The sequence below is a fragment of the Sitophilus oryzae genome, unplaced genomic scaffold, assembly GCF_002938485.1.
Source record: "Sitophilus oryzae breed Bouriz unplaced genomic scaffold, Soryzae_2.0 scaffold_1801_pilon_pilon, whole genome shotgun sequence".
NCBI lineage: Eukaryota > Metazoa > Arthropoda > Insecta > Coleoptera > Curculionidae > Sitophilus > Sitophilus oryzae.
Window position 1 is genome coordinate 1477087 of NW_022146504.1, and position 13275 is coordinate 1490361.

At 30.2% G+C, this 13275-nt stretch overlaps 1 protein-coding gene across 2 annotated transcripts; it reads right to left on the reverse strand.

Moving 5' to 3' along the window:
* Positions 1 to 6350: 6350 nt before the first annotated feature.
* LOC115882940 lies at positions 6351 to 12672 on the reverse strand. 2 transcript variants are annotated; one of them, XM_030901210.1, is made up of 8 exons: positions 11992 to 12208; positions 8433 to 8656; positions 7945 to 8169; positions 7618 to 7722; positions 7425 to 7490; positions 7114 to 7337; positions 6856 to 7015; positions 6351 to 6633 (listed from the first exon to the last, which is right to left on the reverse strand). In XM_030901210.1, the coding sequence occupies exons 2-8, from the start codon at positions 8641 to 8643 to the stop codon at positions 6482 to 6484; spliced, it is 1143 nt and encodes a 380-aa protein (XP_030757070.1). In that variant the 5' UTR covers positions 8644 to 8656; positions 11992 to 12208; the 3' UTR covers positions 6351 to 6481. The 2 variants fall into 2 exon arrangements, with proteins under 2 accessions (XP_030757070.1, XP_030757071.1); XM_030901211.1 differs by lacking the exon at positions 8433 to 8656 and having other exon boundaries at positions 11992 to 12672.
* Between the last annotated feature and the right edge of the window lie 603 nt (positions 12673 to 13275).

The window sequence follows — 13275 nt, forward strand, 5'->3', positions numbered from 1 at the left end:
GTCGGATACTGTTTAATAAGGATAAGTTCTTTACAATATGACAACACCGATTAGAGGCGAGGGAGCCTATTCATTCATTTATTACCTTAGTAGTACGTGTCGCACGTGTGCGGTAAAAGCTTTGTTGCCGCTATCTCCCCGGCTGTATTAACGCATTTTCTTAGCTTGTAGTCCTTAAGTGTTTATTTTATTGACTTTTCTGTTCAAAACTATAAAAAATATGGTTCGCCAGTGCCAAATTTGCAAGAAATTTGACTTAAATAATCCATTTAAGTCTTGAAACGACTTTTGACCGGTAGGCAACTCTCAATTTACCCATTGGCAGTCAGTGGCGTTGTTGTAGAAAGGCACTTATTTAGATAATATTTTAGTAAAATGTAAAATCTGAATTTTTTCTTTTACATTACATTATTTACTTACTTACATTGTAACAAAATCATAATTATAACCCTGTTAATAATTATTAATGTTTTTATTAAAAATATATTCCGGTTTATTCTAAAATTATCTTCAGAATTTAAAATAACGTACAAGAATTTTAAAATGATATTACATTATGAAACAATATTTTTTAATATACCGGGTCGTCTCAAAAGTGGCTCAACCCTATAACTTTTTTTATTTTTTCAGATAAAAAAAACAGATTTGTATGTTAGTAGGTATATGACATAAATTAGGATTTATTGACGTATTCAATTGTTTTTGGTCTCTTCCTGTTTCACCGAAATGATTACATCTTTTGATTTTTAAAAGGCACCCTCTAGTATATTGCTACTTTATTCGATAAAAAATGACACTCTGAATAGAATGACATATCATATGTCAACTTTTGATATTGTCGCTTAAAAACATATCCTATTTTAAATTTCAATCCAGTTTTTTTCAATCCACTAAGTTTTAATCAAGGAGCCTTGGAAAAATAGTTTTGATCGTCTAATAGGTTTCGTGTCTTGTCTAGGCCGGTTAAAAGATGTACAAATCGTATTTTAATCATACATATGTCAATTTTTTTTCAAATGGAACAAAGGGTGACTCATTAGCATATTTGGAAAAAGCATTTTTTATGAATATATTGATACCACACACTTGGTATTTCTGAGTCAAATTGTCGTTATGAACCGCGTGTTACAATTACAATTAAACCATATGCGAAAATGTCAAAAGTTGACATATGATATGTCATTCTTATTCAGAGTGTCATTTTCTATCGAATAAAGTAGAAATATACCGAGGGTGCCGTTTAAAAATAAAAGTTATAGTCATTTCCGGTGAAACAGGAAGTGACCAAAACAATTGAATGCGTCAATCAATCCTAATTTATTTCATATACTAACATACTAAATCTTGTTTTTTTATTTGAAAATATAAAAAAATTATGGGGATGAGCCACTTTTGAGACGCACCCGGTATAATAAAGACATTGAGGTACCGAGTTAAATAAATGTAGTTTTTGTTTTATCCACTTCCTATCACCTTCCCTTGCTTTAATGGAACAGATTTATGTTTTCTCTAATTTACATAATAAGACATCATTTAACCAGAAAAAAAAATACAACAATCATATTTTTTTTCTCTCCTGTCGCCGATTCTATTATATCTGTGGAATAGATCCTGTTTTGATTAATATTAGGGGTTGTAAATGTTTGACTAAAATTAATAATTTATTATTAATTTCAAAAATTACCTAATTTCGATTATAAAATTTCTTCTATAACGTGTATTTTATTATTTTTATCCTTTTGGACTCTAAATTGTTTTTCTAAACGTTTATTTAAAAACCTGTCCTAAATCTTAATAAAATATAAAAAGTTTAAATACGATATATTTTAATTTAATTATAGCTTCATTAAAATAAAAAAATACCCGGCTTTATATGATACGGAGAGTTCAGGTGTGCCGAGAAACGAAAGACAGTGTTGTGTTTCTCGGCAGAGTCGTCAGGGAACGACCGTTACGACAGAGACAACCTATCTATCGCTCGTGTCGCACTCGTTATAACCTAAAAACAATAACACAACAATAACAAGACAGTGTCTGACCGCATGTTCCAGCTATTTATGAATGAGATGCTCAGTCTATATTTTTATTTGAAGTCTATGGCTTCATTAGATTCAAACACGTAAGATAAACATGTAAAGTAGGTATTATTATGATCTAGGGAAAAATAAAGATGCTCAAGGTCTATATTTTATTTTAAGTCTATGGCTTCGATGATTCAAACACGTAAAGATAAACAACATGTAAGGTAAACATTATTATGATCTAGGGAAAAATAAAGAATATGCGTATTAAAGATCATGAAAAAGATTATTATTTTGAGTTCAAAATTAAAAAAGATTTTTGTAAAGACAAGAATGATAAAGTTTAAAAGAAGAATGTGTTTTTGTTTGATAATATAATGTATGTAAAGCATAACATATAGGTATTTGTTCAGTAATTTTTACTGAATAGTGTTGATTATTTATAATACCAAATTAATATCAAATATTTAAGTGATGGCTGAATACAATATGAATAAAATTGGTATATTTGCAATACAAAATTAAGTTTTAAGAATAAAGGTGTTACTAAAAATACTATGAAATTCATATTTCTTTGTTTTAATTGGTCGAATGTTATTTACATTTTATGTAAGAATTATACCGTATCATCGAAAAAAATCGACGTTTAGTTGGCTTGGAAATGAACATCGATGACATTCCCTAAATAATTGTACACATAAAATAATTAACTAGAATTTTACAATCTTGGAAAATTTGATATTCTTGAACCTTGTTTCTAAATATTCTAAATTTTTTGATTTTCTTGGGATTTAGGTTCGGGAAAAACGCTGATTAAGTTTTCATTTGGTTTTTCATTATTTTTATTTGATTTAAAAAAAACGTTTTAGGCTTCATCAGTGTTGTGTCATATGAAAAAAATAGTGTCGAATATAATCCAAAAAATTACATATAAAATATTCACACCACGCACCACATAATGTTTACTGCGTACTCCATAGTCAATGTAGATAGTTTTAGTGTTAAGAATAATAATTCTAAAAAATATGTGGTCATCTTTTTGATAAGTTTATATTAGTTTATTAATTGCAGTAAACATTATGTGGTGTGAATATTTTATATTTTTAGATTATATTCGACACTATTTTTTTTTCATATGACACAACACTGATGAAGGCTATAGTTAGCCGAAACGTTTTTTTTTAAACCAAATAAAAATAATGAAAACCCAAATGAAAACTTAAATCAGTGTTTCTTCCCGAACCTAAAATCCCAAGAAAATCAAAAAATTTTAGAATAATTTTACATATAAAATGCCAGCGATCTTCATTTCATAGCCATCGCTGACGCCTTTTTTAGATGATATTGTATTATTTGTAAATATAATTTTTCGAACATTGATACTTGCAAAATATACATATAAATTTTGTGAATGCAAATAATAATACATCACTATTAGTAGATATTGAATGTTTTTTGTTAAATTAGATCGATTTTCAAACCCTAAAATTTAAAATATATTTACATTTTACCCAATATCTTATGTAATACGTTATTTGTATATTGTAAAACATTTGCTGCATTTGTATGGTTCATAGTTTATTTGCCAAAGTATTTATTAATATAAATAGGTATATATGTTGTCGTTATTAACTGTATATTATGTATATTTCATGTAAACTATATTATTTTTAAAATACAAACCAAAAATCTGAGGAATAATTATGTTTTCCATGTATTCTACAACATATTATTAATCCGTAGTATCTAACTAGCGTCACGTCATAAATCTCGCCCAAGGCTGTTCTATTAGAGGCGGCATTGGTTGAGTGGTTTGAGCAGGATCGTGATTAATGAGTATGTCAGTCATTTAAGGATTTTATATATTAGCCTATATTAGTTAGATATGTTGCTTGTTTTTATAAGCGCTAAACTGTTACTGTTGAATATTTTTGGTAAAGGTGTGGATCCGGTGGCTGACCTTGAAGCCCATATTTGCTGCATTTGATCATCGATACTACGCAAGTGCACATCGTCGATGTTGCCAAATTGCAGTTTATTTTCGAATTATTTGCAGTTGAATTTTTTTTTTGAGTACTAATAAATAATAATATAAATTCTATAATTAATTTTATAATTTCAGATTTATCTTGATATCCAAAAATAAGGAATGATATATAAAATTGAATATATAAAATTGTAATAATAATAACATTTATTTATATATTTACATTAGAATTAAAAATTATCATTCACGGATTTTTTCTTAATGGTTTTAAACTTATCAGAATTATTTTATTTCTTTCAAGTTATTTAATTTCTAGTTATTTACAGGCAACAATAGTTTTAATTATATGTATTGATGTATTGAAGTACTACCATGACTAGTCTTATAGAACAATATACGTCAATGGGAGATTACCTCTCGATGAGAGGTAACATTTCACCTATATGTTACTAATATAATATATATTAATTATTACTAATATATTATATTACTTTGATTATAATGTTTGTATCATAATTTTTAAAAATATGAAGTTAGTGGATTAATAGCAATTTTAGACATATATTTTATCGAAGAGTGTGGTGATAAGACTAAAATAAGCTTTATGTTTTATCTTTTTCTCTTTAGAAGGGAGATGGTTTGTGTCGTAGAATACATTACAGTATTTAATATCGTGTACTTTGATATTATTTTCTTAATTTACTGTAATTTCTTGTTTCCTATAATGCCAAATCTTGACAATATGGTGAAGGCTTGAGTTTTTGATCTTATTAGTTTTATACCTGCGTTTTTATATAAGACCAAACTAAGACCTAGTTAGTTTGTAATTTATATTAAGATCTTTCTTTATAATATTTGTTATGTCTTAATCTTAATACTATATTATGCTTTGTCTGGAAAATAAAGGTAAAATATCTGAATTTTGCATATCCTATTCCATCCTTCAATTAGGAAAAATATGGTTTATAAATCATATATGCTAAGAAAATCACGTAAATTAGGTGTAAGAATAGAGAAATCTTAAGGTTGCAGAAAAATTAATGCAATATATGTATAAGCAGAATTAAACAAGATAACCGTTAATGTTGCTGAAGCTGATTGTATAATTTTAATTACGGAGGCTAAAAGGCCTTTTAAGGCCTCCTCCACGAGTTTTGATAGAATGTTAAAAAAAACTATTATGAACATGACATGGAGCTACAGCATTTAAAAATTAAAAAAAAAGAAAAAACTTGGACACATCCTTTTTAATTTCCCGAATTTTTAGTAAAGCCCTTTTTAAACGTAGCACAATTATCTAGAGCAATTAGATTAATTATACGAATCTAGAGTTTTATTTCTATTTAATTTTATTTACTATGAAAATACATAATAAGCGTTCACGTATTGTGCGAAATATTAAAATTATAATATAAACCCATATAACACAACACAATCCTATAGATATCTTGAGGATATCCACCAAGGATATAGTAAATATCTTAGGGATATCCAAAAACCAGAGGAGGATATTTATGGGATATCCAAGTGGGACAAAAAAAGTCATCTTCAAGACATCCCTAGGCAAGCCTTTTACGATTATTTGGGATATTTATAGGATAATATAGGGATGATGTTAGGAGCATTATAGAATATTTTTAGGACATTCTGAATCCTATAAATATCTTGGGAATATCCACCAAGGATATAGTAAATATCTTAGGGATATCCAAAAACCAGAGAAGGATATTTATAGGATATCCAAATGGGACAAAAAAAGTCATCTTCAAGACATCCCTAGGCAAGCCTTTTACGATTATTTGGGATATTTATAGGATAATATAGAGATGATTTTAGGAGCATTATAGAATATTTTTAGGACATTCTGATAGGACTGTTATTTGACAATACTTCTTAATTATAAAAAAAAAATTTTCCAAAAAAATCCTTTATGGGTATTTCGCCACTGCACTGCAAAAAAAATAAAATTTTTTGACACAATATGTATATCTATTAATAGCCATGCCATATTATGTCAATTCATATTTTGTATGAAAATTTAGAACTATTTGTATGAGTTAAGATATTTCAAATTATATATCACTAACAGTATTAGTATAGCTTTGAGGCTAAGCCAAAATGTGGGTGTGTGCAAAAATTAAATTGATATATTTGAAAAATTTTCATAGAAACTAAAAAGATGACATTAGGGGCAGTCCAGAATTTTTTCCTATATGGCATAAAATGTAAATATTGATCTCTAGCATTTGGATATCTTAAGTATTCAGGTTGCTGGTAAACATTTTGCATTTAATAATAGAAAATAATTCTTCACTTATTTAAATTAAATAATATTCTGTGTATCACGGTGTTCTAACAAATAATAGAGTTATTTATTTTTTGCTAATTAATTTTTTATTTATAATTATTAATTATAAATAAATATTTATAATTTTTAAATTTATTTTACAGTAACATTAAATAATTATCAAAATCATTCATCCTCTTCTGGCGGAGGAGGATTATTAGGAGGAACCCCTTGACGTTTATTCGCTCTAGCTGGAGCATGCCTAAGCCAGTCTCTTAATTTTTTTTCTAGATCATTTTCAGTGCAATGTTTTAAGTAGTTTACATTTCTAGAAGCATCTAAAAATTATTTATTATTTATAATTTCATATTTTTTTTATTAATCTTAAAAAAAAGCCTAAAATTTCCGAAACGATTATTAAAGTGATAGAAAAAGCATAAAAAAAATAGCAAATGACCATTTTATGTTTGATTTGGCTTTACTTAAAAGAAAGTACTAAAATTAGAGACACTGTTCTTTAACATGACACTTATGACACAACAACAAAATAAAATACATACCTTTTAATGCCTTCGTGATTAAAAACTGGCCTATTGGCCTTTTGCCTTTGTGGCCTGTAAAAGAATATTTTGCTGCTACCTCATCTGTCACCAGGCGACCCATAACCCTTTTAATGAACTCATAAGCTGACTCTCCACCTATACGTGAGATGAAATTTACCTGAAAAAAAAAATCTGTCATGTATTTGACAATTTCTTCATATCTATAAAGTTATAATACATTAAACTTCTGGTATATACTAAATAAGGCCAACTTACGAAATTTGAATATGCCTCCCTCTTTTCAAGGGTTTTTTCAAACTCCTCGAATGAATCAGTGTTGTCGAATGGAAAGTTATATACTTCTTCATTAGGGGTAGCTTGCGATGGATTTGATATCTGTAAATTTTCCATTTGTAACTTTATGAGGGTAGTGTCCTCTGCTATACCCTTGGTTAATAGCGTTAAATATGAAATTCTAGAGCACATTTTTGTCAATATCTCTAAAACCAAATATTTTAATAAAATTCCATTGACTTCTAAAGATCTAGAATGAAACGCAAAATAAATGTTACTTGAAAGCACCTTACCTTCATAGCTTTTGCCATGTGCCTCTCTATTAATTGGCTCTTTCTCTCTAATTTTTGAAGTGGAGTCTGAAACAGATTAGAAGTATGCATAATCTGAAGAAAACTGATATAAAAACATCAAGTAAGTAAGTGATCAAATAGTGCAAATAGAAAACTTTCTATTACTATAGTAATATTAAAAAAATAACAATACCTTCATTTCTATTTCTAAAAAGAGTATCCTCTTGAGAAGTTGCAGATTCTTGCCTGAAGTCTTGGCTCCTAGCTATCTGCCTTTCTTGCTTTTTGGTTTCTTTACCTAAAACATATGCAGAATGTAAAAAAAGAGGCTGTCCATAAATATGCAGGGTGTAAATAAAAATGAAAAAATATAGATGATTCTTTATACTTCGTTCTAAGAAAATATTTCATATGAATATAATATGCCCTAAACATTAGGGCATATAACACCTGAATTATTTCACACTTCTATTTACAGCCTGTATACTAATTGCAGATAAATATAAAAACAGATAGGTACCTGTCAAAGGCTTAGATGGAATTGACTTCAATGAGGAGGCACTACTTTCAACCTCACTGTCACTTGATTCAACCATATCGTCGTCTGAGATTAAATATCTTTTATTCCGGATGATTGGTCTACCCTTTGAGGAATTAGTTTGAATATTTTCGTCGCAGTCAGTAGATTCAATGTCAGTTTTAAAGCAAGCCTTGCTGGCGGCACGAGACGCTTGTGAATAATCATCTAAAAGTAATACCCTGTATATTGTATATATATGTTATGGCTAAAGTCTAAAATGGAGTTAATATCAATAATTGATATTAATTATTATAATATCGCCATTAACGAGTTAATGTTTGGGTTTGGTTTTGTTTTCCTTTATGTTGTGATATTAACCAGGTAATATTGAGATTAACACACATACATGCTTTATTTTAGACCTTAATCATAACATATATACCATATACATATAGATTTAACAAAATATTGCTAGTGTAAACCTGTACCATAAATTTTATTCTTTCCAATTATTCTTATTTTTACAAGATCCCAGGTATCCTTTTCGGGTAAAGAGCAGCCCTTAATTAATGCTGTTATAGTACTAAGTTTTTTTGTGTTAGGCCAGTAACCCAAGTTATTGTTTATCACCCAACATTTTGGGAAGGTCTCCACCCTCTCTTCATCTATGAATAACACAATATGCCATGCTAACACCATGATTCTGATATTGCTAAAATACAAAAATACCACAGAGACATGCAACCATATACACTATACATCATACACTATACAACCTACTAAAACCCACTGGCAGATACCCAACAAACATCAGTACAATTATATGTAACAAATAAAAATCAATATATGGAAATAAATCGAGATACTATTTTTTAATCACTTTAAATAGTTAAATAATAGAAATAGAATTCCAATAAAAGAATTATTGGAATTATTACATAATTATACAGGGTGTTCCTAAATGTCATATAGAGGGTGTCTTGTTTTGGTTCAGCTCTATATATGGACATAATCCACTAATAACCAAAAAACCCAGTCTCAACCAAAATAAGATACCCTGTATATATGAAAGGGGGTGGTTCTTTACCTTATTTTATGATCAAAAGTTCATGTAAAGATAGGTCTCAAATTGTATGGCTTTCAAGATATCAAACTTTCTATAAAAGTAGGTTTTTGACTCACCTTTAAAAGCCAAAGCCAAAAAATCACCTAGTTTAATACATACATGATATCTAGGAACACCATGTATAATTAAAATGTATTTTTTTAGAAAGAAAAAATATAGATATTTAAGCCCCGTTCTCAGAACGACGTTGCATGATTCTCAGCCTCGTTCTCAGAACTTTGTATTGTCGAGCGACACGTCAAAAAGAACCAATCAGATTTGCAGAAAATTCAAACAGCTGTCAATTTTAAATTTAGTACAGCTCCCATTGGTCGTTTGAAGTGTCAATCAGTGTAGCTGGCGACACGACGTCGTTCTGAGAAGACGTTGGGTCGCTGGCTACAACACTGGTTGACACTTCAAAGAATCAACGAGAGGTGTATAAATTTGAAATTGACAGCTGTTTGAATTTTTTACAAATCTCATTAACTTGTGTCTAGCCCCAGCAGGCAACTATTAAGCCCGACCAATCATGTTAGAATTTTTGACAAACACAAATGAATTAACACCTTCCAAATAACCACGCTAATCAACCTGATTGGTCAAGCTTAATAGTTCCCTGCTGGGGCTAGACACTTCTATCTCATTACTCATTGGATTTTTTGACGTGTCGCTGGCGACAATACAAAGTTCTGTGAACGGGGCTTTATACTTGAAAGTGCCAAAATTGACTTAAATATGCAATAAAGGAAAAACAATAAAACTGTTGTTAGAACTTGGCAATTTAACATATTTTGATGTAATCTCACTTAATAACCAAATTTCTAAATGGTTATCCAATTCTGACACTTGAAAAACTCCAAGTTCTGACGAGGGACATGGTTTTTTATAAAAATCACAAACATTTTTGAATTTTCTTCCTACCACCTTAATCTCCTTGTTAAGACTTGAAACAAAATTCTCAACAATAAAAATGCTTCCATTTGCTAAACGGCAACAATTATCTGGTGATACTAATTTCAATGTAAAATTTGGAAAAAAATGTTCAGTGTATTGTGGATCATAACAGCCATTAGGAAGGGGTCCTGAAGAGTGAGTTCTTGGTTGAATATGTTTATTTTTGAAAAAGGGAATCCCTAATTCAACATTATCAATTTCAGTTATACGGTTTATGATTTGTTGTAGCGGTTTATCAGATTTTCTTATTAACTTCTTTAAAATTTGTAAAAAATTCTCAAATTGAAAGGCACTAAATTTGTTTAAATTTCCAAATTGCCGACAATCGTCAGCCAAATGCAACAAGTTATGGATGTTATGCGACATATATTCCACAGAATAAAGGAAATAAAACTTTTTAACAAAGTATTTTAAAAGACTCTCTGCATAGATTAATTTAGGTTCTGTGAGGTCTGAACTAGATAATATAAACACTGCTGAATGTAAAACCATAAAATGCTGATAATATTTTTTTTCCAAAGTACTTTTGGTTACCAATGGTCCTGTATATAGCAAAAATTGTCGGAATTCAGTAGCCTTCCACCTTTTAACTTCATTTAAAGCTCTTGGCTTTCTACAAAATTCTAATGGAATGTGTTCTTTTAATCGCAATAAATTTTCTGATATGGCTGACAATTTTCTACTTGATAATTTATAAGGTGGTTTTCCTGCACACCACAATGTGACAAGTAGTTTTTTCATAACCCCCAGAAATATTAGGTGCATAGAATCTAATGGAAATGAGGAAACTAAACCAAAACTGGGTAAATTACATAGAATAGATGTTCCTGTGTGATGCTCCTCTTGACGTAGTAGCAAAAAATCTTCATCTGAACGTTTAATAAATTCTAAATCAGGAAAACAAATACGGTTATTTATATAAGATCCTTCTTGACAACATTTAGTGCATGAATTATAAGCATTATGATTTTTTGTATAACGAACAAAAGATTTTGCAGGAGCATCACATATAAAACCTTTAATTTTGAAAGAAATTCTACTATTCATGAAACAGACCCCATTATTAGAAAGAATGGCGGCTTCGTCAACAAACTCCTTTAATAAATCATTAGACTGTTTAGGTTTCTCATATCCATGATATAGTCCAACAACAGTGACAAAATTTGAATCGAACAGAGAAATCAAAATTGGGTATAACTGACTCCCAGAACTTTTGCTTAATGGCAAACCATCTACGTTTACTAATATTTCACAGGTTGTGATTTTTTTAGAAAATGTTTTATATTGTCTTTGGAGAAGTTTTAAAATCTGCTTTTCTAGACCAAAGTAATAAAACTCACCGGGATCCATCAACCTGGTCAAAGTTTTTCTAGGTGTTTTTAATAGAGTTCTTGCCTCTAATGGTAAATTTGAAAAATGTGGTTTTAAAAGTTTTAATAGATTTGATAATGCCATATTAGTAACATTATTTGAAAGAGCCCATTGCTGCAATTGCTCTGGCATATTAGTGCTTTCATTCTGGGAGGAAAGGCAAGCTTGCTCGTTAGGATCTCCGACAAAGAGTGAATCTTCAATGGAATCATTTTCAGATTCTATATCAGTATCGTCACTAAATATCTCAAATGGCACCTCTAATGACCCATAAGTATAAGGAATGGTAACCCCAGTACCCTCTTTATCGGCATTTAAGGAAACATCAATCATAGAAGATAATGGCTCAGGCTCTGGCTCAGGCTCAGGCTCAGGCTCAGACTCAGTCTCAGGCTCAGGATGGGGGCAATGATCAACAGAGCTGCGAGCATGATTCTCAAAATCTGATGACTGAGCAGTTTCTAGGTTTGAAATAACTTTAGCAATACCAGCAGTCACATTATTTAGGGAATCTTGCTGCAGAGCTCGGTAAAAAGCAGATTTACTTTTTTTAAATTTGGGCATGATGAATAATTATATTATATTAAAAAGTATTCGAATGTTGTATTACTAACCTTTATGTTTATGAACTACAAAAACAGCAACAACGGTATACCGCAACAACTTGTAAATGATAACCATATGATAACCATAAATGATAACGATCGAAAGCACATGGAAAGAGGGTAATTTGGCGGTAAACAGAATGGAAACAATAAAATCAGCGGGAAAATCGAAAGCACAAAACACGTCGAAATCATAGCGTCTCTGACCACTGATCACTGCGTCTGCGTCATAAATCCGTAAACACCCAACTGTCAAAATGAGTTATGGGAATTTTTTTGCGCGGGTTTTTTAAATTCGATGTATTTACTGGAAATGGTGAATCCTAGGAACTTAATGCCTAGTAAAAATTCACGTGAAGAAATAAAAATATTATGTTTTAAGGTATAATCCCATAAAGTATGATTTATTGCATTTTATGTAATATAAAAACTAGTAAATTATTTATTTTTCTTAAATATCTAGACAATATTATTAGGATATTTTATTATCTTGAGCATATTTGAACATCTCAGCTAGATGTACATAAGATATACGACAGATATATCCATAGGATATCCTGTTCTAAGACATCTACGGGATTTCAGAATGTCTAGAGAATATCGTATAGATGTCTTTAGCAGGATGATCTTGTAGTGGGATATTTCGACATTCTATGAATATCCTGCGGATATTGTGTGTTATATGGGAATAATATACCGCGTACTATGATTGAAAAAAAATATCGTCAGCGATGACTATGAAATGAAGATCTCTGTCATTTTATATGGGAAATGTCCTCAATCGTCATTTCCCAGCCAACGGGACGCCGTTTTTTCGATTATACGGTATATATTGACAAAAAAACACTGAAAAGCACATATTTGTTTTCTACTGAAAATAATTCCAAAATAACTTGCAATCTGGCAACATCGAAGATGTGCGCATGCGTAGTGTCTGTGACTATATGCAGCAAAAACTCGTCTCAAGGTCAGCCACCGGATCCACACCATTACCATATTTTTATATGGTCCTACAGTGACGTTGCAGTCAGATGATCAGAACCAAAAGTGAATGCGTTTAGCTTTAAATATTTGGAGTACTCCAACCCTGATATTAACCTCAGAAAAGGCATTTTTTCTGCCCAATCATTAATCTATGGTATTATAGCCGACTACGTCAAATTTGACAAACATGTCAAACCAAGGTCAAACGCAAAATCAAGGATATATAGAAGAAGGATATTCAACTCCCTATAGCGGGCTATGTAGGAAAATATGCCGTATTTTGTCGAGGAAGACGATTTCGTCACGACC

Bases quoted from the DNA above. Each gene is read 5' to 3' on its own strand.
- LOC115882940 (XM_030901210.1), bottom strand. From the start codon at position 8,643: ATGGTGTTAGCATGGCATATTGTGTTATTCATAGATGAAGAGAGGGTG. The intron at 7,723-7,944 runs GTACCTATCTGT...CATATGTTTTAG, and splicing joins TCCATCTAAGCCTTTGACAG to GTAAAGAAACCAAAAAGCAA. The intron at 7,338-7,424 runs GTAAGGTGCTTT...ATTTGGTTTTAG, and splicing joins ACATGGCAAAAGCTATGAAG to AGATATTGACAAAAATGTGC.